Raw genomic sequence first — 27,351 nt, forward strand, 5'->3', positions numbered from 1 at the left:
GGCTCGCCGTCTCTCTCTCTCTCTCTGTGTCTCTTTCTGTCTGTCTGTGTGGCTCGCCGTCTCTCTCTCTCTCTCTCTCTCTCTCTCTGTGTCTCTTTCTGTCTGTCTGTGTGGCTCGCCGTCTCTCTCTCTCTCTCTGTGTCTCTTTCTGTCTGTCTGTGTGGCTCGCCGTCTCTCTCTCTCTCTCTCTCTCTCTCTCTCTGTGTCTCTTTCTGTCTGTCTGTGTGGCTCGCCGTCTCTCTCTCTCTCTCTCTCTGTGTCTCTTTCTGTCTGTCTGTGTGGCTCGCTGTCTCTCTCTCTCTGTCTTTTTTTGTTTCTTTGTCAGCCTTTTTTCTGTCTCTTAATCTGTCTCTCTGCCTTTAGCTGTCTGTCTCTTCTCTGTCTGTCTCTGTTATTCTGTGTGTCTGTATGTGAAATGGAGAGCAGTCGCAGCTCCACCATTTAAACCACAATCAAAAAGCAGTTGCACGTTCAGGTTCACTGTGAAGAGACCAGCGCGCACACGCACACGCACTCAGCTACTCAGGAATAATAGCACTGTGAATACTCATCACACCACTGTCAAGTGTGCGATTCTGCACAGGAGTGTGGGTTCTGTGTGTGTGTGTGTGTGTGTGTGTGTGTGCCCTTTTATAATACATGATATCAGAATTATTCATTCAGAGATCTTCATATTTTCCTCTTGCTGGTGTTGCTTGTGTATGAAGTGTGAGAAAGATGAAACAGCAACAACAATCATTTATTTGATCCTTTCGTTTATTTTTTTATCCTTGTTCGTTTCTGTTGTTTTGCTTGAGATACGAAATCACTTCACGTACGAGAAACAGAAGATAAAGCAACGATCATGACATTGAGATGATTTCCTCCCAGATGTGTGCAGTTGTTCTACTTTAAAAGCACCAGTGGTTTAAATTCACACTGTTTTGTACGAAAGATTCCCGAATGAGACGGGATGAATTCATTTCCACCCGAGCGTACATCTCCATCCGTCTCACCGCTCCCTCCGTCTCACCGCTCCCTCCGTTCCCTGTCTCGCCGTTCCCTCCATTCCCGCCGCTCCCTCTATTCCCTCCGTCTCACTGTTCCTTCCGTCTCGCCACTCCCTTCGTTCCCTCCGTTCCCTGTCTCGTCATTCCCTCCATTCCCGCCGTTCCCTCCATCTTGCTGCTCCCTCCGTCTCGCCGTTCCCTCCGTCTCACGGTTCCCACCGTTCCCTCCGTCTCACGGTTCCCACCGTTCCCTCCGTCTCGCCGTTCCCATCGTCCCCTCAGTCTCACCGTTCCCTCCATGTCACCGTTCCCTCCGTCTCACCGTTCCCTCCGTCTCACCGTTCCCATCGTTCCCTCCGTCTCATCGTTCCCTCCGTCTCACCGTTCCCTCCGTCTCACCGTTCCCATCGTTCCCTCCGTCTCACCGTTCCCTCCGTCTCACCGTTCCCATCGTTCCCTCCGTCTCACCGTTCCCTCCGTCTCACCGTTCCCATCGTTCCCTCCGTCTCATCGTTCCCATCGTCCCCTCAGTCTCACCGTTCCCATCGTTCCCTCCGTCTCACCGTTCCCTCCGTCTCACCGTTCCCATCGTTCCCTCCGTGTCACCGTTCCCTCCGTCTCACCGTTCCCATCGTTCCCTCCGTCTCACCGTTCCCTCCGTCTCACCGTTCCCATCGTTCCCTCCGTCTCATCGTTCCCATCGTCCCCTCAGTCTCACCGTTCCCATCGTTCCCTCCGTCTCACCGTTCCCTCCGTCTCACCGTTCCCATCGTTCCCTCCGTCTCACCGTTCCCTCCGTCTCACCGTTCCCATCGTTCCCTCCGTGTCACCGTTCCCTCCGTCTCACCGTTCCCATCGTCCCCTCCGTCTCATCGTTCCCATCGTCCCCTCCGTCTCACCGTTCCCATCGTCCCCTCCGTCTCACCGTTCCCATCGTCCCCTCCGTCTCACTGTTCCCTCCGTCTCACGCAGCGTGAATGCGAACCAGTGAAAATGTGATTGTGCGAATTTTTTTCTGTTTTTGCCGACATGAAGCAATATTATAGTGTATCTTCAGAACAACATCTTTCTATCCACTCCTATCATTTCCATGTAAATGTGCCGAGCTATTTCACTCCATCAGCACAAACCGAAGCGGTTTATTCGATGCCTCAGGTGAACAGCGCGATGTAATCCAATACCATGAGAGTGGAATCACAGTGTGAATGTGAAATCAGAAATCTCTTTTGTTTGTTTGTTTGTTTCCTTCAGGAGGCACTGATCATGGCCAGCATAGAGCATCCTCACCTGGTGCGTCTGCTCGGAGTGTGTTTGAGTCCCACCATCCAGCTGGTGACCCAGTTAATGCCCCACGGCTGCCTGCTCGACTACGTACACGAGCACAAGGACAACATCGGCTCCCAGCTGCTGCTCAACTGGTGTGTGCAGATCGCCAAGGTAAGAGTCCGGGTTCGCTTAGATTGCACCATACTGGTCTCATTTATCAAAGCTTGTGTAAAAAAAAAAAGAGCACAAGATAACTGGTATTTAATGAGGCTTTATTGGTCACAGCACAGTGAAATTCTTTTCTGCGCGTACACCAGCAGGTCAGACATGATACAGCGCCCCCTGGAGCAGAAAGGGTTAAGGGCTTTGCTCAACGGCCCAACAGTGGGGTTTGAACCCACGACCTTCCGATCAGCAACCCAGAGCCTTAACTGCTATGCCGCCCCTTTTTAACATGTGTGTATGTACACTCGTACGCAACGCCTATTGATAAAACCCACACGTTCTAAATTGATGTTTTCGGGCACAGCCACACTCACGCGCATAAAGAAAAGCCCTCAAATTGGCAGAGTTTTTTTTTTGTGTGATTGTTGAGGCTTTTTTCCCCCAAAATGTGCAATTTGTTTTCAATTTGAAGAGTTTTTTGTGTTTTTTTTTTTTTAAACGGAAAACTACTCGAATTGGTGAAATTACACTTGCATGAAAATGTCTTTTGCAGCGATGTTTGTCGGTAAACAAGACCTTTTAGCTGTACTCGTGCTCGACGCACGTGAATCGAAGAGGGCTTTGGTGATGACTTCACATGAGGCGTCTCGACCCGAATTTTGAAAAAATCTGAGGTGATTTTGAAAAAGTCAATTAGCGAAACCAAAATGGTTTATTCAACACTTTTTACAAGTAGAGTTTTCCTTACAATTTAAAAAAAAAAAAATTCCATTTAGAAACTACATTCAGAAACTCTGAGATTACGCCGATGGTTTTTAAACGTAATGTATTGCACCATCAATGGAGGTAAGACGTGTCATTATTCAACTCGTAGTAGGTTGGGAAATGCCGATACCAATCGAAAACGGATCGATGATCCGGTCCTCACTCCCAGCATCTTCAGAGTTTCTCAAAACACGTTCCTCACTCCTCAAAGCTGCAATCCATCGTTAAATGGTCCTTTCATACGATTTTACTTTCCATTCCGTCCGTCTGCATCTTCCGAGCACTGAAATCATTAATTACTCTCTGATCTGATATAATGGACAGTACGTGATATAGAAGCTCCGCGTAGTCACGTTACCTGCTATTACGCTTTTCTACCACTAGGGGGTTCTTGCATACGCATAGTCAGGGGTGTGTGGACATCCTCGCACATGAGCGAAACTTGACAAATCCCATTCAATGCATAGAAACGTTCGGTTTAGGTGAATCTGTGAGAATGTAGCCTCATATTCCTGTTCTTTACTGATATGAGTCGAACCGGATGCGATCTCCTACTGTTGTTCCACATCTTCCTCGGGTTTTGACGTGTTTGTTTGTTCCGAGATGCTTTTGTGTTCAACGCGGTTGTAAAGAGTGGTTGTGGCTGGTGAGTGTAGTTTACAGTCTATTGAATTATTATTATTATTTTTTTAAATGAGGTTCCTCGTCGTATCGAGTCAAATGATGTTTTTTATGGAGTTCGTTATGATTTTGACTCGCAGTACGAACCTGAAGGGAAAAAACTGGTCTTGGCGTATCGACTACATTTGGAATAGGAAGGACACTTCCTATTCCGTGTGACCGTCAATTCGTAGGTGAACTCAGACATTAAGAGACACACTGTCTGGCATTCCTTGGCTCTGAACTCACAATTTTACGCTCGCTAAGCCTCCCCAGGGTATAGTGTATATATAATATAGCGTTTTCAAAGAACACACCAGTTCCCTCCAACGTCTTATTTTGACTTCAACTCTGCCGATATAACGTCTGCATGAAATATCGATTCAGAAGCGTATCCTTACATATCTTAAAATTTCCCAAAGACCAGCTGTGCATCCGCTGTATTATTGAACATCATCGGGTTGCTGACCTCAGATCAATACTGTTCCTTCGAGCACACACTCACACACATGCTCACCCATAAGCTCATGAGTGTGTGTGTATGTATGTATATATATATATATATATATAGAGAGAGAGAGAGAGAGAGAGAGAGAGAGTTTTAACTGGTAAAACTGTCATTTAAGATATCAAAAAATATATTTTTTTTTTACTCACATTCAAGACATCTGTGATTTAAGATCTCTAAAATACAATTGTGGATATCTGAAATTCGGATTTTTGAATTTTAGTTATGCGGACATGGAATTTTTACTAGTTGATGCTACTTCTAGAAAGAGTGGAAATGCAGATATCTGTAGGTCATTATTTGTTTTGCATTTTAGTAATAAGTCGCAGGGTGGAGAAAGTGGAGGGGGTTCGGTCATTAGCACACTTACCTTGCACCGCCGGGGTTGGGGGGTCAAATCCCGCCTCCTCCTTGGGGGCATGGAGAGTCCATCTTCTCCCTGTGCTTCGGGGTTTCCTCCGGTTTCGCCGAGCTCCCTGGGATAGACACCTGTTTCCCTGTGACAATTCTTACACTAGTGAAGGCATCTCGTCACTATAGGTGTGACGATTCACTCGGGACACAACTCGCTGCACTTCACGATAGCGGCTTGGCGATTTTGATTCTATTTCGAACGAAATAGAAACGAAGGAAAATGATGACTGAAGAGACTCCTTTTTATGTGTTTGTTTGTTTTTTGTTTCTGAATCATGAACAAACAAAAGGCAAAACAAAACTGCTACAAACAGACGGATTAATAATGTAAAGAAAACCCACTTCAGGTTCACCACGTCTTAAAAATAAATGAAGAAATTCTCCCACGATATTTGATTGAACAAACAAAGCTTCTGACCTGGAGACTGAAAACGACCGGCCGAAACATAACGAGCTCCGTAGCGGAAATAGAGCTCCAAAGTCGGTATTTTGGTTGTGTTTGATAGCGACCGAAGAGCTCTTTTTTACCGGTATAATGTCTATAACTATCAGACTTTATAAGTGCAGGTCTCCATGAAGAACGCTAGCACGTGACCAGCATGAGCTTTGGGCACAGATTGGGAGTTCTGGTGTTCGAACAGATGCACTATGGGTATTTTTGCATCACGATACAATGCATGTTACGATGTATTGTTACACTCTTACTCGCTACGCTTCTAGCTTGAATTGTTCTCCTTAAAAAGCTTTTCCTTTCAGCAATGTACACTTTTTAAAAGAAAAAAACAAAGCCTTCCTAAAGCTCTAAAGAGTGCTTTAGATGGTTAACGGTGGTGTGGTAAAAATGGAAGTAGGACATTTTGTTTATCACCAGACGTTTATTAGCGCGGTTTTCAAGCCGAGTATGTGAGTACACGTTTTATGTCTCTGCCGTTAGGTGGTGGATGTCTTCGGGTCGTCTGTCCGTCCGTCCGAGATGCTCGTTAGCACGATATCTCGAGACCGAGTGGTTGAATGTTTGTAGGATTTATAAGGAATTATACAACGCTTAGTTGCTGTCCACAAATTTGATCGGTCAAGCAGCGTTCCAAGAGTGCCTATATTTCCTATAACCGCACTGGGGACGTTTCCATCTGGGTCGACATCACAGCAAGGTCAAATGTCTAAAACATTTTCTTTAATAGCTTGCTTCCTGTTTGGATTCCATTTTAAAGGGGATTTCTGGCTTATAAATTACTAACAAGAAAGTTTAGACTTGTTGGTAGGGGAAGCGTCCTAGCTTTTTTTTTTTTTTTTTTTTTAAATAATGACCAAGCCAAGAGCTTTTCTTGTGTGTGTTCAAATGATTTAAAAGCTTCGGTCTGATTTCTCTTTCCTTTTCTCGCGCAACCTGTTTTTGTTTTTCCTCTGGATGGAAATGGACTGGACCCGAGTTCAGTCAGAATTGTACGTGCACCTACTGAAACCAACCGCAATCATCGTTTATCTTCCTTCCGAGTCATCTTTTCTACAGTCTTTTTTTAAGATTCTGAGCAGCATCTCCCTCGATCGGTTGCACGCAACCATTTGAAGATTAACGAACATAATCCGTCGTTAAATACGAATTTAAAGTTTGGTTAATGGAGGTTTGGGCTGGGCCGTTACAGTAATGAAGTCTCGGGGAGCCCAAACGTAGAGAATTTCCTCAATGAGTGGCTAAGGGATGAAACCCCACCGGCGTACGGCGTTTAAACAACTTCCTGGGACGTGATGTTCGATCTGTAGGAGCAAAACTCCAGCCAACTCTTTCGTATTACGTTATTAAACTCATTTACTTAATCATACTTCATCATTCGGAGGTAGTTATTATTTGCTCGTACCACAGTGCTGTCGAGTTCTCGATTCTGATCTAATCAATTATCTAAAATTTCCACCCTGGTGTAAAATGCACCAACTATTAGCTGGTGTTTATTCTGAATACGGCCACTGATTCAATTTGCACTGAACAGTAAATTCATATTCTTCTAATTATACCGGTTAATTTACTAAATCCGTCTGCACAGCGCCAAACTCTGATGAGATATAATAACCTTTCATTAAACATTGAACTAGTGCGTACTTTATCGAGTGTGTGTTTATTCAATGCCAACTGGACAGTCTAGACTCAGATAGCATTGGGGAAAGGAACATAGAGAGAGAGAGAGAGAGAGGGAGGGAGACCATGGTGTGAAGAGAGACAGCTTTTTAAAATGAAACCCGTGCCCGATTATCCTATTAATAATCCATCGGGTCTCACAGAAGGACACGCAGAGACGTCTCCGGTCTTCGTTGCATCCGTCGACATTTGTTCGTTTGTGTGTATGCTCCAAAGCATTTGATCCAGATCAAATGATTCATTCAATTGAACCGATTCGTCTGTTCATTTGAATAGGGTCATTTGATCTTTTTACCCGATTCTGCTGTGTGTGTTCACATGTGTGATTCACATCATTTGATCTGAATTGTATGATCCTGAGGTGTTGGCTTGATCGAATCGAGTCGATTCATTCGATCATTTGTTTAGCGTCATATGATACGATTTTTTTTTTACTGATTCTATCGCTTGCTTTTTTAGTTTGTTTACTTGTGTCTTTGATTTAAATGCCAAAGCGCACACACTACTTCAACTCATAGGATATGATATATACACACACACACACACACACACATATACACTGGTGAATTTTATATACAAACGCTCTCCCTACAGAGTGTTTGATTTTAGAAGCAGAAGAAACGATTATATGTTACTATGGCAACCGGTAGCAGGAACCCCTACTGGTCGACTTCATAGTACAGCGACTGCTGACTTGCAGCGATAGAATTGCTGCATCTGTGAACGTACGTTAAACGAGGATCGCAGCCGTCATGATTTGATGTAACTAGCCGCACACGCGTGCGACGTAACCGTACAGCCAAGTTTACTAAAACAATGGACACAAAGTAGCCATCGTCTACTAACTGGATCTTTAAGGAACATCGTTTTCGAAATGCACTGTACGCAAGTCTTTACCGTGACTGGAGATCCTTCTTGCTATGTTAAGAACTCCCCTGATATATTAACAGACTCTTTTCATTCACGTTTTATTTTGTAAATTGCTTAAAATGTGTTTATTTAGTCATTAGCAAATCGTTTTTAAGATTTAAAATCTGGCTTGAGGCCAGAGGGATCAAATCAAAACACCTGGAGATACCAGCAGAAATATTTACAATTTGTTAGTCATTGAAAAACAGTGGGGGGGGGGGGTTAGCAGATCGTTTCTTATTTTTTGTTTATTCTGCCACTGGACAATACCACGCCACACCACCAGACCCCCCCCCCATCACCTACATACTAACACACTTCTGGTTAACCTAGCTTAGCCTAATCTAACCTGAGACCAATCACTTACAGAAAACATCACTCTATCAACGATTACATGCTTTTCTTTGTCAAAATAAAAACATTTGTAATCTGGATATTGTTCCATTTTGTGTAGCGTCTGCCATACAATTCCCAGCGGTTTAGCTATGCTACCAACATACTAATGATCACCGGGATTATTATAGTGTAGGTAATGGACACACAGTCAGGTTGATCAGTCAATCAGATGAGCAAACAGCTGCTTGTAGCATCAGGATTTTAAGTTCCGGGACATTGTCAATTCCTACAAACTCACACAGGTGCAGAATTTGGCAGGATAATTACGGTAATAGCTGTTCGTTGTTGCAATCCCTGAACTCCAAACATCATTACTTATCGAACCGGTTGTCAGTGTTCGCCGGTTGCTGCTTACTTAATGGAGCAATTTGGGATTTCACAGATAAGCTTCACATGACTTACAACGTTCGAACGAGCGTGTTGATGATGATGATGATAAAAGCAGTACTAAGAGAGTCTGGGAAAATTGAGACGCCGGATGTGGCCTACAGAAAACAATTTTTAGTGTGGTTTAGAGTGATCTGGCGAATTGCGTTCCTCAAAGCCATTACATTTACAAATACGTATGTAAGGATAAAGTATTTTAGACAGCATTTTTGTCACCCAAGCGCACTATAAATACACTTTTACTTGACATATAATCCATAACATACTTCAAAAATAGTATTATTTGTGGATCCATTTATTATGAAGCATCTTTTTTCCCCACAAGCCAGCCATTATTTATAAAAGACAGTGAGCGAAATAAGTATTGAACGCATCAACTAAGAAAAAGCCGTTCTCCAAGGCAAGGAACCAGCTGAAATCCGTAAGTAATTAGAAAGTAATTATACCCCCTATCTGTGCAAATGAATAACAGCTGGGTTAGTAAATTGATGGTCTATAAAAAGGCTTTTTGTTACCAAGGTGTCACACAAGAATCATCTCATGATGGGTAAAAGCAAAGAGCTCTTCCAAGACCTTCACAACCTTATTGTTGGGAATTATATTGATGGAATCGGATACAGACGTATTTCAAAACTTCTGAATCTTCCAGTAAGCACCATTGGGGCCGTTATCCGCAAGCGGAAGCAACATCACTCCGTCATCAACCGGCCACACACAGGAGCTCCTCGCAGGATTTCTGACCAGGCAGTCAGAAGAATAGTCAGAAGAGTAGCCCAAGAGCCAAGGACCACTCGGAAAGGGCTCCAGAAACACTTGGAGGCAGCAGGTGCCATCGTCACAGAGAAAACATTAGGCAATGCACTCCACTGCTCACACTCACTCAGCAAGACTCCATTACTAAAGAAAAGGCATGTCGAAGCTCGTTTAAAGTTTGCTACAACTCAAGTGGACAAGCCTATGAAATACTGGGAGAGTGTAGTCTGGTCAGACGAGAGCAGAATTGAACTTTTTGGCTGTGATACTACACACCAGGTTTGGAGAAGAAATGGCACTGCACATCTCCCTAAAAACACTACACCAACAGTGAAGTTTGGAGCTGGAAGCATCATGGTGTGGGGCTGTTTTTCATCACATGGTACTGGCAGACTTCACATAATTGAAGGAACGATGTATGGAGCCCTTTAGACACTCTGTTTATTTGTTCTGTTTTCTTGTTTGATTCAAAACATATGATCATATGAGTCGATTGATTGATCCGATTCTTTTTTTTTTTTTAAAGCTAATTCTGCTGCTTGTCTCTTTGTTTGTTCAATTCAAATAATTAGACTCAAATCGTATGATCACGTGAGTCATTTGATTGATCCGATTCAATTGTATTGATTCATCTGATCATTAATCTGGTGTCATTTGATCCGATTCTTTTCAACTGATTCTGCAGCTTGTCTGTTTGCTTGCTTGATTCAAATCATTTGATCATATGTGTCGTTTGATCTAATTGAATGGAACCGATTCAGTCGATTCAAATTCGTTTGATTCAGTTGCTCTTTCGGCTAAGGTTATACTGTAATTATTTTGGTGACAGTCAGTCAGTCTGTTTGTTTATTTGCTTGCTCCAAATAATTTCACACGATTCATATGCTCATATGAGTCGTTTGATTGCTCTAATTCAATTGAATTGATTCATTTGATCCCTGATCATTATTTAGTGTTGTTCTATCTGATGTTGCTGCTTTTTTTTTTTTTGGCTGAGGTTATACTCTAATATTTCTACAGTGGTCAGTTGTTTGTTTGTGTATTGTTTCATGGCCAGATTTGCTACATGTGCTTTCATTTTAAACAGAATGGAGACGGTCTCACTGTGATGACTGGCAGGGCGAGCTACACAGCAGAAGGGAAACACACACACACACACACACACACACACACACACACACACACACACACACAGTGTGCACGATGAGCTAAAGAACTGCAAGACCTCACTGGCAAATGACAAGCTGTCTCAGAGTCTCTCTTTCTCACTCACACACACACACATCCGCCAAAGAAAGGCTTAGACGTGCCCTACCTAGTGCTAGTAACACTCCTGTTGGATCTGCTCCGATCTGATCGGCATTATTAAACTCCATCACCAAAGCCAGCAGGTTATAATCACTGAAATGACATGACGCATAACCGTTTCTTACTCGCCAACACAGTGGCGTGTTTAAATCTCGGCAGTGTTGTGACTGTGAGTCTTCAGTGTGCAGGATGTGGGTTCTTACCGTATTCATTTTGAGCTGTAGATGAGAAATAAGAGTCTTTGTAGAGCAGTGTAACGTTATTATTTGTGCTGAGCCATCATTTGGTTGGAACTGTATTATTTCGGTTTTATTTCCGCATCTGTGCGAGATCCAAATTGTAGAACGGGGGAAGTCCAAATGGCTGAGATTTGGTGGGGTGAGGTGGGGTGGTGTGTTAACTGAAGCTCCGGTTCATCACATTGCTCGTCCTCCCTTGCTCTTCCCAAGAACTTATACTTGCCATCCATCCCTGTCTTTATTCATTCATTCAAGAGAAAGAATAAGGTGAAGAAAAAAGAGGATCAATTGTCCATCAGGCTTCAACGCTGCAGTTTAAAAGAAGACGTTAAAGGGACACCGACAGTTTAGCTTCACTTCACTTCACTTCCAATTACCTGCTTGTCAGAATAGCTGCTCTGACCCAGACTATTTAATTGCATTGACCTGGACTGACTGTTACAGCAAAAAAAAAAGGTGCAGGACAAACAATTAATGAATAAAATCTGAGACTTTGGTGTTGTAAAAGCAGAGATGTGTCTCAGGATGGGGTGACAGGCGTATTCTGTCCCACTTGGAGAGCTATTGAGGACAATGTGGCAAGTCCACTTCCCCCTTCACTCCGAAAGCAGGGTCAGGAGGGTAAGTGGAGCTGCCACATGCCCTCCACACGCCACATGAGGGTGACAGGAGACAAAATACACCCGTCACCCCCACCCAGAGACTCGTGCTATAACGGCTCCTGCTTTTACAGTCCAGAGTTCAAGCACGCTCAAAAGGTTTGACACTGAATTACGATATTTTATGTGTGAAGATATGAACAGCGATGCTGAACAAATTATATTTCGAAATATTATTAGAGAACTATAAGCTTCTAAGGAGTTTTTCAGATTAACATTGCTGTTGTTATGGATAAACACTTTCATAGCTTTCAGCCCATTATCCACCTCTTAAAAGTACAATATTTTAGCTTTTATTGGAGCATTTTTATTATTTATTTTTTAAATTGGCTGCACAAAATAAACTGCTTATGAGTTTGAAACTGTGCCTCCCTTAAATAAGACTTATACTAAGTAGTATGCCTGAGCAGTAAATAAGTAGTAATGGTGTTCCAATGAGATTGAGTCCAAGAATTTGAGACTATAAATACTCCTCTGTCGTCATGGTGATTTCAGCATCTTTTAGCCGGTCAGGCAGCAGTGCTCATGCAGCGCCAACCTGGTGTGTATTCTGTGGCATTGTGAACAGCGCAAAACTTCCAGGATGAAGCCGTGACCTTAATGTTAAGTAGCTAGCTAGCTGAACTATACTGTACATTCTAAGGTGAAGTGGAACGGGCTGCTGTGCTGGGGTGAATTCTCCTCGAAGAGATTCAGATCTCTTAAGCTAAAGCTAAAAGAATGCATCGTTTCTGTTCGTTAAAAGAGACAGATCGTCGGAAGGCACGCGTTATCGCTATATCGAAAACATCTGGTTAACGATGCAATGACTCACTAGCGGTCACTAGCTTCTAGGCTTGAGATGACGGACGGTACGATCTCTCCCTTCTGATTGGCTGCTGACTCCTGTCTGTCACTCTGTAGTTGGACTTCTTTCATGCCTAAATTCAGCGCATGGTCACATATTTGATTTGGCGTACGACGCACGCTTCTAAATTTCCTGCCGAGTCTAAACACAAGACACAGCTCTGAGTTTGACTATTACGGGATTGTCACCGCAGCTCAGGAACACCGTATTTTTCGACTCAATTTGTAATATAAAATTGTGGTCGGGTTGGGGATTAGTCTTCCAGTGGAATGTAATGATCTAACGGATGCTCGGATCTGACCCAACCTACATGACACGTTATCCACTTTATAGCCTTCAATGAACAGCCTTTCACAGCGAATAGACTCGGTGTGATAGCCAGCATGAACACTGCTTTTAATCAGTTTACACTGGCGTTCAGGAGAAGATGAGGACCCAGGAGGCGACTTATCTCCAGTTATTTCATCACAGCGCATGGAAACATGAGGCATGGGGCTCCAGGGACCATTAAGTTACTGCCGTACAACAATACAACATCAGCACTGATACACACTGAGCAGACCAGGACACGGATTCGGCACAATTCAGAACCTCTTCTTAAAAGTTCAATAATAATAACAACAACAACAACAACAATTGAGTTGTACATGTTTAGAATAATGACATTTTATGCATATAATCAAAAGCTTATTTAAAATAATATCAGCAGCAATATTAGTGAGATTTTTCTAATATGATTTTTTCATTATATGTTTTTAGAATAGCGTCTAATATTTATTTATTTATTTAAAAATAGTAGTTACAACAACTACGACAATTACTTTTCTAATAATACTATGGTATTTTTATCATACTTTTTTTTAAATAATTGCTCATTTTTAAAAAATAATAATAATAAAAATATTACCATTACTATTAATTTTGTTGCTATAATGATAATTATTATTGTTGTTATTATTGTTTGCTCTCTCCATCTTTCTTTTAATCACAGGCCCGACTTTCTGGCCCACACATGTTCCCTGTATCCAAAGACCATCTGCTGCTCTCTCACACACACACACACACACACACCATCCAACTGTCAGAGCGTCATAAGTAAACTGACTCGTTAATATAAACCTGATATAGAGGAGGCGGGATATACAGTATGACATTAGCAATGTTAACCGCAGTCATGTGGTCCGTATCAGACATCGTGGCCATTACCCATAAACCCTTGCGTTTCAGCTACATTATACTGCAGAAGCTTTTCATTAGCTGAAGGTAGCCATATTTACAGCAGACAGCCATCTGCTGTCTATGGAGAGGAGAGGAGAGATCAGCGAGATTTCTTTTCCCTCACCACCTGCAGGAAAAGCTCCGCTCTTCAGTGAGCGCCCAAATGTTGATGCAGGACCACGTCAGGCCTCGGTCCTTAGAGACGACCTGGTTCGGAAAACAGCTCTCGACTAAATTTCACCCGTTTTCGGTGAAAACCTCAGGTCTGCGGAGAAAAGAAAACCGGTGTGAAATATGCAGCAGCGTCTGAACCGTACTTCTGCGTTGAGCTTTAATGGCTGTTTCTGAAACTGCCGGGTTTATGTGATCGTCCCATCAGAGAGAAGGGGTTGAATTATTAAACGTCCTGGGCGAGTGGTGGGTTTTACTACACTTTCCCTGATTTATGCTGAGACCTTTTGTCCAATTTTGTCAAATCTAAAACGTTTGAATCATTTTGAAACTCGGCTCATGACGACAATCACGACGACGGCAGAAAGGAAAAAAAACGGAACTTTTAGAGTTCCTGGAAAGCTGACGAAGAGAGATATTGTGATGTAGCATCGAGTGGGCGTTGCTTGAATTCCGCAGATGTACACAAAGCACGCAGGCAAAGGTGTGAACAATGCTGCTTGCTTGACTGCTCATTATGTATGCTCAACTTTTAGCAAATCATGCCCAGAGCTGTACGTTTCTACGTGTTTTGACAAGTATCTGCGCTACCAAGACTCGCTCATGAGCCGACATTAAACGTGACGTCACTTGAGGATGGGTTCCCTTCTGAGTCGGGTTCCTCTCAAGGTTTCTTCCTCTTAAAACATCTTAGGGAGTTTTTCCTCGCCACCGTCGCCACTCAGTGGCTTGCTTAGTTGGGATAAATTCGCACCTTTAATATCTGTATACCATGTTGATATTTCTGTAAAGCTGCTTTGAGACAATGTCTATTGTAAAAAGTGCTATACAAATAAAATTGAATTGAATTGAATTGAACTTCAATACTTCAAGAGCAGGGTTAGCGTGTGCAGTATTATGGTTAAAAATAATAATTCTACCGTTTTGTCCTCTTAAATTCCCGCACTTACGATCGATCTTCACTACTCCAGGTACTATTTTTCCCTCCGAGTGGTCACACATCTGCACACAGCAGGAGTCCGGCGATCCCATTCGCGCTCCTCAACACACGTGTCGACACTCTTCTCTGTTAAAGGGAGTGTAAGAATCCGCACGCCCCCTCGAGCGAAATGAGCCATGCTGTTACTTATTTCTGCCTTTCGTTTGCATCTCAATTTCGGAAAAAAGCACACGCCTCCTTCCTTATTTTTCCACTTTCACGCTCTACTTCTTTGTGGATTCGGTCAGAGACAAACGTGCACTCGGATAAGCTCGAAAAATCTACGACCATCAAACAAGATTGTATCTAAAAGTACGAATATAAAATCTAATATAGTAAAAATCAAAGGTGTTTATCTGCTGATTATCTGTTAATTGAACGATTTTTCTTTTTGTCCCAACCAGATAGACACCTTTTGCCAATTTTGCCTCTTGCCATGTGACTGAAAGTTTTCGTCTACTTATACTCGGTATATTTAGTCACCTAGTACATGTATCCATAATAAACACTTCCCGAATCGCCAAATCAGAAACCACACTGAAAATAAAATAATTCCGGACATCACAGAGAGAGGCTAATCCTGTCTGAATAGGGCTTATTTATTTATTTAAATCACAGTCCTCAGTGAATTCATGCTGCCTATGACACAACGAAGATATCTACCCCTCCGAGTGAGGAGGAAAAGTTGATAAAGCGGTATTGGAATTCAGGGATGGTCTAAATTCCCCCTGTAAGCTAAACGTCCCCACAATCTCTGGTGTGTTGCCCCTATCATTGCCCCCGTCGGGCCACAGTTCCTACTGAGAGGGTAAAACTAGATTTTTCACAGAGGAGAGTCACGTACCTGACCTTGGTGAACCAAACCATCTTACAGTTTTCACACACACACACACACACACACACACACACACACACTGGTGGGGGGGGCACTTAGCTTCTATTTACTATGACTTAAAGAGAGGGAGGCGTCACTCAGTATCAGTAAACAAGAGCACGTCTGGTCCAGAAACCTGAACAGAATTGAAAAACGCAGCACACCAGACTAGTTCATTGCGAGTTTATGTTAAAACAAAGATACTTGCTTCTGATTGGCTGGAAGGCGTGTGTTAATGGTTCTACAGTGTATCTTGTCCTTTTCAGCTATTTTGTACTATTCGTGATTATCTGTGCAATACTGTACAAGTCAAGGTTTTTCTTTTCTCTGTACTCAAACTCATTCTCATATTCGTAAAAAAAATAAATAAATAAAAAATCTCAGACACCATGCGACGTAAGCCTGTTGTACGTTGTTGCGCTACGACATAGAATGACAGCGATCTGGAGGTATTCCCCAATGAATAAAATATCAATACCTACGGTCAAGCATGGTGGAGGTAGTGTGATGGTGTGGGGATGCTTTGCTCCTTCAGGGCCTGGGCAACTTGTAATAACTGAGGGAAACATGAATTCTGCTTTCTACTAGAAAATCCTAAAGGGGAATGTCCGGTCCCCAGTCCGTAAGTTGAAACTCAAGCGCAACTGGATTACGCAGCAAGACAACGATCCAAAGCGTAGGAGTAAATCCAAGTCCTAGAAGTAAGTGAAAGACTGATCTCCAGTTATCGGAAGCGTTCGGTTGCAGTTATCGCTGATAAAGGTGGCGCCCGATTTTAAATTTAAGGGGGCAATTAGTTTTTCACACGGGTGAAAAATAACAACGTATTATGTGTTTACTCAGGTTGCCTTTGTTTTACGTTGTATTTCGTTCGAAGATCTAAAACTATTTCTTACGAGACACACACGAACCGAGGAAAAATCGAATACTTTTTCACAGCACCGTATAACAGAATGCCTAAAACTTTGCGCAGTACTGCACATGTGGACATGGCCTAACTAGTCATTAATATTCATAAAGTAAATCCCAGCGTTCGTTAATATTCATTAACTTGCTAATAGCCTTCTCAACAAAGATGGCAGGATTTTGAATAGCAATACATACACACACACACACACACACACACACAGGTATCTTAATTGAAATCTTTTGTTGCTGTTTCAATCCTGAGTAGAAATTCACTCCTTATTTAATGTAATAAAACCCTGAGAAGCACGTGTGTGTGAGTGTGTGAGCGTGTTCTCAATGAGCTGCGAGGATGACGACTTCTACAGCAGAACGTCTGCTGAAAATGAACCTCACACTCTGATTATGGAGAGTTATGTGTTGAAAAGGAAAAGGACTGACTTGACACTTTGCGAGTTTGTGTTATTGCTAATGCACTGTCCCAAATCGAATACTAATGCACCGGATCGTGTGGGGAAAGTAATGCACTAGCAGCTGTTGCTTTATATAGTGGAGTCGCTTCTACAAGAAACGTGTGTGGTTGGGGACTGATTGTTATTTTAGCTTCGCTCGCTTTGAAAAGTAATATGATACAGACTTCAGTACTTGGTTGGGGAAAGAAAAAAACAAAACAAAACAAAAAAAAACAAAGTCTCTCTATCCACACCTAGATATTGTTAAGTAAGCAATGGAACATATCGGGGTTGTGCTTTGATAGGAAAATAATCAACCAAACGGCACGGTTTTTCCCATGACATCACATCACTTGCTGCGGTACAAGTTTTATTCCATATTTTTATATATATATATATATATATAAAATATGGAATAAAACTCGTGTATATATATATATATATATATATATATATATATATATATATATATATATATATATATATATATATATATATATATATGTGTGTGTGTGTGTGTGTGTGTGTGTGTGTGTGTGTGTATATATATATATATATATATATGCATATATATATATATATATATATATATATATAAAATATGGAATAAAACTCATGTATATATATATATATACACACATACATACATACATACACGCACACACACACACACACACACACACACACACACATTGACAGTGCATTTAGCCACACTGAGGTATAAAGCAGGCTCTTGTTTTAGTGTATGTATGCTTATAGATTTGTTTTGTGATTGCTGTGGTGATATTTTTCATAAAGCTGATAAAGCACACATAACGAACATAATGAGAGAGAGAGAGCAAGTACACAAGAGCGTCATGCTATATACAAGTTTGTGTATACAGAACGAATGAAAAAACAACAACAACAGAAGCGAGATTAAAAGTCTATTTAAAAAGCATAATAGCTAGTAATAACCCGTTTCTGGATCAAATCGATTGTCATATGCTCTCCTCATCCGTTCTCCTATCCCTCCTATCCCTCCCCAGCCCCCCAGTCAACCAGACCTCACACAGCGCTCTTCCGTCTCTTCCATCACGCCCATTTTCAAACCCACATTACGATGACAGAGCTTATGATTATGGTCGTTATAATTATACTTTTTAGATTACGCTTAATTATTTCCTTAATCTAAAGTGATTATAATGGACTTCGGTCTTTCATTAAGCGGCAGCCTGTCCTCCGAGTGGTTTATGTGACATCACAGCAAAAAAAAAAAAAAAAAAAAAAAAACCATGCCGCCGACTCTGACAAATTGAGCGGTAAATTTGGCGGATGCGAGGTCCAATTAGCAGCGCCGAGTCGGGGAAAGCGAGTGACAACATCTCACAGAGTGTGTGTGGGTGTTTGTGTGAGAGCGAAGGAAAGGGAGAGAATGGAGGAGAGATGGTGTTACACTCTTGTGTTTCAGTCTGATCTGATGGTGTCTGAGTGTGCTATCAGGAACAGCTGACAAATTCTCATATAGCATTTCAGTCTGTGTGTGTGTGTGTGTGTGTGTGTGTGTGTGTGTGTGGGTGCACTCTAAAGATGGCTGTGGATGTTCTTCCTTAGATAGCCTAAAGACAACAATTACTATGTCACTGTGTGCACTGACTCTATAGTCAAGATATTATTTATTATCTGGTGTCATCCAGAAGAGAACGGGTTCCCTTGTGAGTCTGGTTCCTTTCAAGGTTTCTTCCTCATGTCCTCACATGTGTGGGAGTGTGGGACTGTTCGAATGTGGGAGTGTGGGACTGTTTGAATGTGGGAGTGTGGGACTGTTCGAATGTGGAAGTGCGCGCGAGTGTTCGAATGTGGGAGTGCGCGCGAGTGTTCGAATGTGGCAGTGCGCGCGAGTGTTCGAATGTGGGAGTGCGCGCGAGTGTTCGAATGTGGGAGTGCGCGAGTGTTCGAATGTTCCAGTGTGCGAATGTGGGCGTGTTCGAGTGTGTGTTTCAGTGTTCGTGTGCGGGAGTGCGCGAGTGTTTGAGTGTGCAAGTGTTGGAGTGTGTGAGTGTGCGACTGTTAAATAATTAAATATAAAAGTATAACAGTTAATGCAAATATATAAATTAGTCTAAATATAATAAATGTATATATTGAAATTAATAATAATAAACTAAAATAACTTAATAATTTACTTTTTAAAAAAGTTTTCATTTCCAAGCCTAAGACTTTGAGTTTATTTTCCTTGTCTTTATTTATTTATATTTTTTGTTTATTGCGATTTCTGTCAGTTACAGGGATAGTTCAGAACAAATGATTAAAAACTAAATCCAAGACACAGAGCGAGGAAACACAAATAACACACAAGTCATACACATGGAACCTCCACCTAGATCCCTTATTTGTATTCCTTGACATGGAAATACTTAAGAAACCTAATACTTAAGAAACGGGCCCCAGATCCTTTCGAATTTAACGGGTTTATCTCTTAATGCCGTGGAATAGGCTTCATTAGGGAGAACTCCCTTAGCAATACTTATCCACTGAGCCATCGAAGGGATTGTGTCCGTTATCCGTTGCAGCAAAGTACACTTGCGGGCACAGTGTAGCGATATTCGCAAGAGCGGAGTACCTTTAAAGCCCTGAGGGACTTCCTGTAGGCAGATCCTACTGTAGGTGCAAAGAGCAGGAGAAGATTGTCCCCAATTCGACCAGAACTGTTGGACCTTGAAACACCTCCAAAAGCAATGCGTAAGGGTTCCCTCAGCAACCTGGGATTTATTGCCGAGGCTGGATAGATTGGGATTCATTTTGTGTCTGTGTGCCGGAGTAATGTGTAATCTATGCAATATTTTAAACGGCATTTCCCAGGATGCATTATCTGCTAAGTAAGAGGGTGCTTCACACGCCGCTCTCCAATCTGCTTCACGTATTTCTTGCCCAAGATCAATTTCCCATTGTCCCATGACTTTATCCGAATTATCCTTGTTTTGAGAACTTGAGTGTACTGTAAAAAAGTGCTGATCGAGAAGATAGCAATTTGGTCAACTATACCTCTTACTCCAAGGCCTCCGGGATGACCACTTAACTTTTTTTGACAACAAACCTATGTATTTGATGATGAATAAAAAAGTATGTCATCACTATTGTACGTTGAAGCAATCAAAGGTCATCAGCTTATCGTTTTCCATTACATCACGTATAACACAAATCCCTCGTTTTTATCAGATTGACAGTCCATCATTCAACCCAGGGGGGAAATCTGGATTGTTGTGTATAGGTGTTAATGGCGAAAGATGTGTAGAATAGCCCTCCCTCTGTTTTACAGACAAGCCTTTGGCGGAAAGAAAAAAAACGCTTGCCCAACCCAGTGACGTTTCAGTTCCTGCAGAACTAGTACTTGTTCTTTTTTCAGATTATTCAGGATCTTTTTTTCTTTTGATCGGATTTTCAATAGCAGCCGTATAAGAAGTTAACAGCACGCGTATTATCCTGTATGTAAAGTACCTTCGGATTCGCCAGTATTATATTGTGACGTGTAAAGAACCTACCGCCGTCAGATCTGTAGATTCTTTTTTACACACTTCAAAACAGACAGTTTTGTCTGTCATAACAGACGTGCATTCAAAACATACTTTAATCAGACTTGGGGCAAAATACTATAAAAGTCAAGATAGTCTTCCTTCTTCCTGTCGTCTCTTAATGTCCCCCATTGTCAGTATGTAACTCTTACAGAACAAAAGATACAAAAGATAATACTGTGCCCGGCTGCCTGTCTGCACAGCCAATAATATATATTGGTCAGTTCATACCTTACTTCTACTGAATAATCAAACGTTCGGGTCCATTAGAAAAATATTAGTCTAGTATTGTTTTAGAGTCATTCAGCCACTTCAGGACGGGATGCATGAGTCTGGGAGTCGAGACAGGCAGGTTAGACAGAAAATGCTCCACAACACTCGGCTATTCGAAGAACTTGGCACCTTCATACTCCACTCTGTGGACCGCCAAATAGATCATGGCAAAGCCCACTCCGTTCTTGCGGAGGCATTTTTTAACTGCCCCGGATGCCTGCCTTTTCCTGACGATCACAGCCGAGAAATCCCCGTAGATGGAGATGGTATGTTGCTTGTAGCTGCACAGTAGCTTTCCGGGCAGCTTAAGCAGCTTGTATGTTGCGGACTTTATCCTGAAAGTTATGAAGGTTCAGGATCACAGCGCGTTGAGATATGATGAGCACGTTCTATTTTGATCTGGCCATGCTTAAAATCAATATTCAGCATGCCTGGTAGCCAGGATTTGAAAAAGAGAACAGGGATAGTACCTTCCTCAGCCTTGGGCAGGTCAATTATTCTGATGTTGCACCTCCACCTTCTACTTTCCAAGTCATCTAATTTGCAGCCTCAAGGGTTGCCTTCATCTTGACCAGATCAGCATTATCTCTGGCAACTGTGTCTTCCATCATGGATATATGTGACTCAACTCCGGCAACGCGGTTTTCCGCAGTCATGACAGAGAACTTCTCCATCAGTAACGCGCTTAACTAGAGTGTCCATTTCGCCAACTGTTAACGATACATCCGCCATTTTAGGTGTATGCACGGGAGTCAATCATTTCGATTGTTTTCGTCTTCTGAGCGTGTGATTTAGATTCAGTCTTTTCTCTGACGTACCTTGCGTCCACCACGCCCAAATTGGCCCCTGGTTAAGGAAGACCACGGAGTCTGAAAAAGTTCAAATCAAAGTTCTCCGCCGCAGCTTGGCAGAACTGCTCCGCCATGTTGCGTCACATGACTCAAAAAAAACGTTCATTAAAGGAACACTCTGAACTGAGCTGAAGTTCTAACCCCAGCTGCTAGCATACTACACCATGGACATTACCGCTGCACTATTCTAGCACATTTCTTGTCTTTATTTTCAGTATTTCACTATATTTCCTGTACAGATGCAACATTTGCATAAAACCAGGTGAAGGGAAATCTACACACCCTCATGGCCAGATCATATGTTGCCCCACGTGTAGGTCACATCTAAGGGCAGCTCTGTGTGTGTGTGGCCCATCCCCCCACCTGCCCCTCACTGTGTTGTTAATGAACTTGGCGACCCTCCTCCTGCCTCCGTGGGCCTCCAGGTCTCAGGGTCTCACCTGGAGGAGAGTGACGGGTGCGAGCCCCTCCTCCCTCACGCCAAGCACATTACCAGCCCCATCTGGTGCCCTGTGCCATGTGCCATGCGCCAGGGGCAGACGCGTGCTTTGCCAAGGCAAGGTCATGTTATTGGCGCCGTTTACGCTGTAGTTCGGTGTCACTGCATGAAAAACACTGGAGGCAGAGGAGTGTGAGTGAGCGGAGTCAGAGAGAGAGAGAAAGCAATGGTGAAGTAGGTCAGATCAGAACAGATTATTATTATTTACGATGAAGACTATTCTATATTATTGGGAGCCTTCACAGAAGAACTACATTGTGTTTCTGTTTGAAATATTTCCCAGCATGCACCTCTCTCAGACAAAGAGAGATTTCATTCCATTCCCAACTGAACAACAATGAGAGATGGGCACAAGTAAAGACTTTCTTTTTTACTGTCTGTCCCCCACTCCTTCTGTTTGTTTATCTCTCTCTCTGCCTGCCTCTGTCTGTCCCTCCGTCTCTCCATCTCTCTGTCTACCAGTCTGTTTCTCTCTCTGTAATCTCTCTTTCTGTCTGTGTCCATATCTCCATCTGTTTGTCAATCATATCTCTCTATTCTGCAATATTCCGTTTGCCTCGTCCTCGTAATGCACAGGTGTGAGAAACCGTGTGTGTGTGTGTGTGTGTGTGTGTGTGTCTGATCTTCTCCTCCTCCACCACAAGACACTCTTTCTCCTTCTTTCCTCCAGAGCATTAGCACTAGTTGTTAGTGGCATGTTTACACTAAGTGTTTAAAGTGTCCGTGTGTGTTTTGTTGGCCATGTTTGTCTGTTTCTCCGCTCTGCTCTTTATTATTCTTTTGTTTGGGAGAAAAGCCTCCTCCCTTTTAAATTTTTTTGTGTGTTTTCCCATCATCGGCTGGCAGATTGACCTAATGGGGCACAGAGGGAGTCCTGACCGTGTGTGTGTGGCTCTGATTTAATCTTACTGCTTCAGTATTGCTTCTAATCTTTCTGCATTATTCCACCTAACCCCCCCCCCCCCCCCAATAGTTTTTATATTTACTGCATCCAGACTGAAAATGTTATTTAAAAAGTATTTATTTATTTATATATTGCGGTGTCTGTAGTCCCAGGTTGGTGTGCTCTGATTTTTATTAAACAAAACTTTACATATTTTCTAGCCATATCCATATCCTGCATCACGTGCATGAAACCGAGGTGCCAACACTTACGGTTTAGTCACATTATTCAGGATTTCTAGACCTCTTGCTATGGCGAAACATGAAAACAAGGCTTTACGCAAAAACTTGGCCCTTGGCAATTCCCTGAAACGGAAAGGAACAAGGAAGTAGGAAGTCTATGTCTAGGGAAACAGAAAACAAGATGGCCGACCTGTGAGTTGTGGTAGGTAAAAGAGCATGGTATAAAGTTCTGTTTATCGTCATTAACATGGAACCATCTTGTCCACTGATCTATGCTAGGGTTTTTTTCTTTAAGTGTAGTAAAATTTTGTTGTTTTTTTTCTATCTCTGCATGCAGGGATTTTAATGTTAGCAATGCTAGCATCTTTGTTGCACCGAAGATTGATGCATCAATTACCCACATCATAATTAGACTATATTTCTATAATCAGACCAATGAGTACAATGACATTTAGATTATTTTATGAGTTTTGTGAATCCTGGATTAACAGATATTTTAACTCTATGTTCACGCTAGCAGGTGCCAAGTTTCTCGTGCCGCTTATAGTTTGTGGGTGTGCACTGTCCAGCGTCTTTTTTCTTCTTTTTTTTTTCTTCTTGAGAAACACTAGCTGCGTCTCAAGCTAAATGAACCTAAATGAAATGATCAGTAATCAGTGTGAAAAGTGTTTGTTTGATTTACACGGTGCATGCTAAGCTTCAGTAATAGCTTTGTTTTTTAATTAGCAAACCAAGCTAGCTACTGTCTACCCTGCTGGAAAAAAAAACCAATAGAAATCATTACTGAAATTCAAATCATTTCCACTACAGATACCATTAAAAACCATTAACAAATATAGTGTGTTTTGGGCCATATTCTATTATTAGGATTTAACAATTTGTATTGGTTTCCACTAGACATAAACTCAACACATTACCAGTAGAGACCCACAAGGTCCATTCTAGTTTCCATGAAAACCAATATAACTCCCATTATACCCATTAAAACCGTTCGAATTTCCGTAATAGTTTCTATTGTTTTGTTCAGCAGGGTACACACGCCTACCAGAGGCAGCAACGCATACTTCAAATGTCTCCTACTTCTTTCCAAGCTTTATTTTTCTTCATAATGTCTCTGTACACATTTATTAAGAGGTCATATAAGACAGAATGAGACAGGATACGAGGGTATTTTTGCGTGTCAAACAGGAACTAACCGCAAAAGTAGGAACTAAAGCCGTCAGCGGGGAAGTGAAGAAATGTCGGCCCACGCGTACCATCTGTCCAAGGATTCATTCGATTTTAATGTCACAATGCATTTGCATAGAAGTGAGTTTTGTCTCTTGCTAGCGTCAACGTACAGTAGATGAGGCCTCATACAGTGGACCTCCATGAAGACAAAAAACAAAACAAAATGGAAGACACCTTGAGAGGAGTACAAACTGAGAAGATGCATTAGGCTTAAAGAATTGAAGCGAATTAAACCATACCCAGAGGAAGTAGCACAGCTGGAACCCTAATCAATATCCCACCACCATCCACTGCAGACAATGAGAAATGATGTGCATGGAATTACACAGAGCTGGAATAGTGCTGAGGGCAGCGTGGATGTACTGATCAGGACACCTGTAAGACCTCAGATTAGAGCATCACGCCGCTTTGCGCTTTCCGTAATTGAAACGGCGGCGATGCATTATTCTAGCCGGACGAGAGAAAGCTGGGCAAGATTAATCGCAGTCAGAGGTAGTTATGATTAAATGAAAGGAAGTGAGAGAGAGAGAGCGCAAGAACGAGCAAGAGGAAGAGAGATACCAAGTCGATCCTTCTCTGATCTTTTCAGTCTTTTACACAGCTCTGGACGGGTTGGATTTAATAAGCTCAGAGAATTGTGGAATAATTCACGGCATGTTAAATCAGGACATCTAAAGGAAGACGCGACGGAAGTCTCTCGCCGCCATATTCCAAATAGAAGGCGTGGTAAAACAATCATCTGAAAAATGACGACGTAGCCTTAATATTTAACGAACAGCGTCTCTGATAAACGAGGTCATCTTTGAGAAAGCGCAAACGCCAAGCTCTTAACTGAACCAGGACGGTTTTAAGAGGACGCTTACGAAGGGAAGTCTGGATATTCAATAACACTCAAAGCAGCAAGTGTCGATTTATTTTAAAGTTCTCTTTTGAAACGCGGGCACGTGAAAAACAGTGGAACGCAGAAGGAGGTTGGAGGAGCCGGGGAAAAGCATGTTTTCGAAAGGCTGGGATTGAATTAGCGCTCGTATGTGAAAATCTGTTGCGCCATAATTTAATTTCAGTTTTTCATCATCATCAGCATCACCTCAAGTTTTCCACTAAACTTCCTTCTTCGGTTCTGATTCATGACGCAAGATCCTTGTGAGTGGAATAATGATCGATTGTGTAAAATGGCGACCCCGATAACGTTACGAGTCACGCTGTAACCTAATCCGCACGATACCTGCTGAATTCCGAATTCTCCAAGGTCCCTAGTTCGATCTTGAGCTCGGCTTACTCGGAGTTTCATGACATCTCAGCGGCCGTGTTGATTTCCTCGGGGTTCTCAGTTTTTTTTCCCCTCATGCCTCCTCTGAAAATAAGATGCAGGAAGCTGGTCTGGCTAAACTAAAAGATAAACTGGGTGTAATTCCATCCGGGGTGTATTCCACTGTTCCCTCTGGATCCTCTCTGGCGACGTCTACATTAATCCGGATACATCTGTAAACGTAGATTTTTCTCTACATTCCATCCACACCGAGACGCCGTTTTCGTCCAGCGAAAACGGAGCTGTATGTTTTGATGTATGAGCTTTGATGTATGTTTAGTCATGTGATCCATTTAACTAAAAAAAAAAAAAAACAAGATGGTGGACGATGTTGTACCGTAGTTGTGCCTGCTTTCCGGTTAGATAGCGCTGTTAAAGACTGTCACTTTGTACAACCTTCAGATTTACGTTACACATTTATACGTTTCTACGCATGCGCACTACAGGGATATAAAGCGTTTTCAGATATTCGTGTGGACGAGCGATTTTTGAAAAACTCGAGCGTTTAAAACGAACATGTTGAATAATATGGAAGTAGCCTCTGACTATGACTAAAATAAAGCACTTATCGAGGATGAATGAATGAATGAATATTGAAAAAAAAGGGGTCTATACTGTACATGCATCACTTGGATTTCCTCTTAAACATCAACCTGTGGTCTAGTGGCAATCTTTCTTGTGCATTTTTTTGTGTTTGGCCCTTGGTGGCCCTTTTTGGCCCTTTCACTATCTAAAGAAGCCTGTAAATGAATATCACAAAACATGTCAGGCATTCCAGCCACCCCCCCACCCCCCCCACGAATAATTCGAATAAGCCAGTTATTAATAGCGTGCTACATTTCACTGGATTTCGTATTATTGAAAAGTACGCTATTTATGACCCAGTCTTTGTAACAATTGTAATAACCGTCACGCGAATCTCACCAGGGACAGGAAATTCCACAACATATTGTGTACCAGTGCAACTTGCCTGTCCTACCACAATGACCCCTGAGCAGGTCCAGGCATTTTGGAGTTGACTAGAGACTAATCTTTATTCTCAGAGTCTGTCCTTACAACAAATAAATATTCAGTATTAATCCAGTACGATAGAAAAAGAAAAAAAAACAGTCAAATGGACGGAAGCTGATATCCTAATCACAGGACCTTACTTGGATTTTCCATTTGGGACCGAGTGAATTATCATCACTGTTTGGCGATACGTGGCTTTGAATTGTCTTTGAACTCCACACAGGAGAGAAATACTGCACGCCGAAGCCATCTCATGACTCATTGTAATGAGGGCGAGTATCGATCAGCCCCAGCTAATCTGATCGAAACACACTGCGAGCGCCGCGGCCTTGGCTCCCGGCCCTGACGGGACGATTGAGATGAAGACAGGCTCTCTATTAACATGAAGGAGAGACATTGTTGTCCTGTCAGCTTGGTGAGATAATGCATTATAACAGGGATATGATGATGAGGTGCAGATATTTGGTGAAAAGTGTTTATAATGAGCTCGGTTCATGAGGTCTGGT

The 27,351-nt window shown here is 42.3% G+C and overlaps 1 protein-coding gene across 6 annotated transcripts in view; it reads left to right on the forward strand.

The window, feature by feature from the left end:
- LOC108266386 (receptor tyrosine-protein kinase erbB-4) overlaps positions 1 to 27,351 on the forward strand; it is a 338,116-nt gene that overhangs the window by 281,394 nt on the left and 29,371 nt on the right. For all 6 annotated transcript variants that reach the window (XM_017469591.3, XM_017469592.3, XM_053680749.1 and 3 more), the window contains one exon: positions 2,241 to 2,426. In XM_017469591.3, coding sequence (XP_017325080.1) covers positions 2,241 to 2,426 — 186 coding nt within the window. The remainder of the gene's footprint in view (positions 1 to 2,240; positions 2,427 to 27,351) is intronic.

This window comes from Ictalurus punctatus, chromosome 6 (assembly GCF_001660625.3).
Source record: "Ictalurus punctatus breed USDA103 chromosome 6, Coco_2.0, whole genome shotgun sequence".
Lineage (NCBI taxonomy): Eukaryota > Metazoa > Chordata > Actinopteri > Siluriformes > Ictaluridae > Ictalurus > Ictalurus punctatus.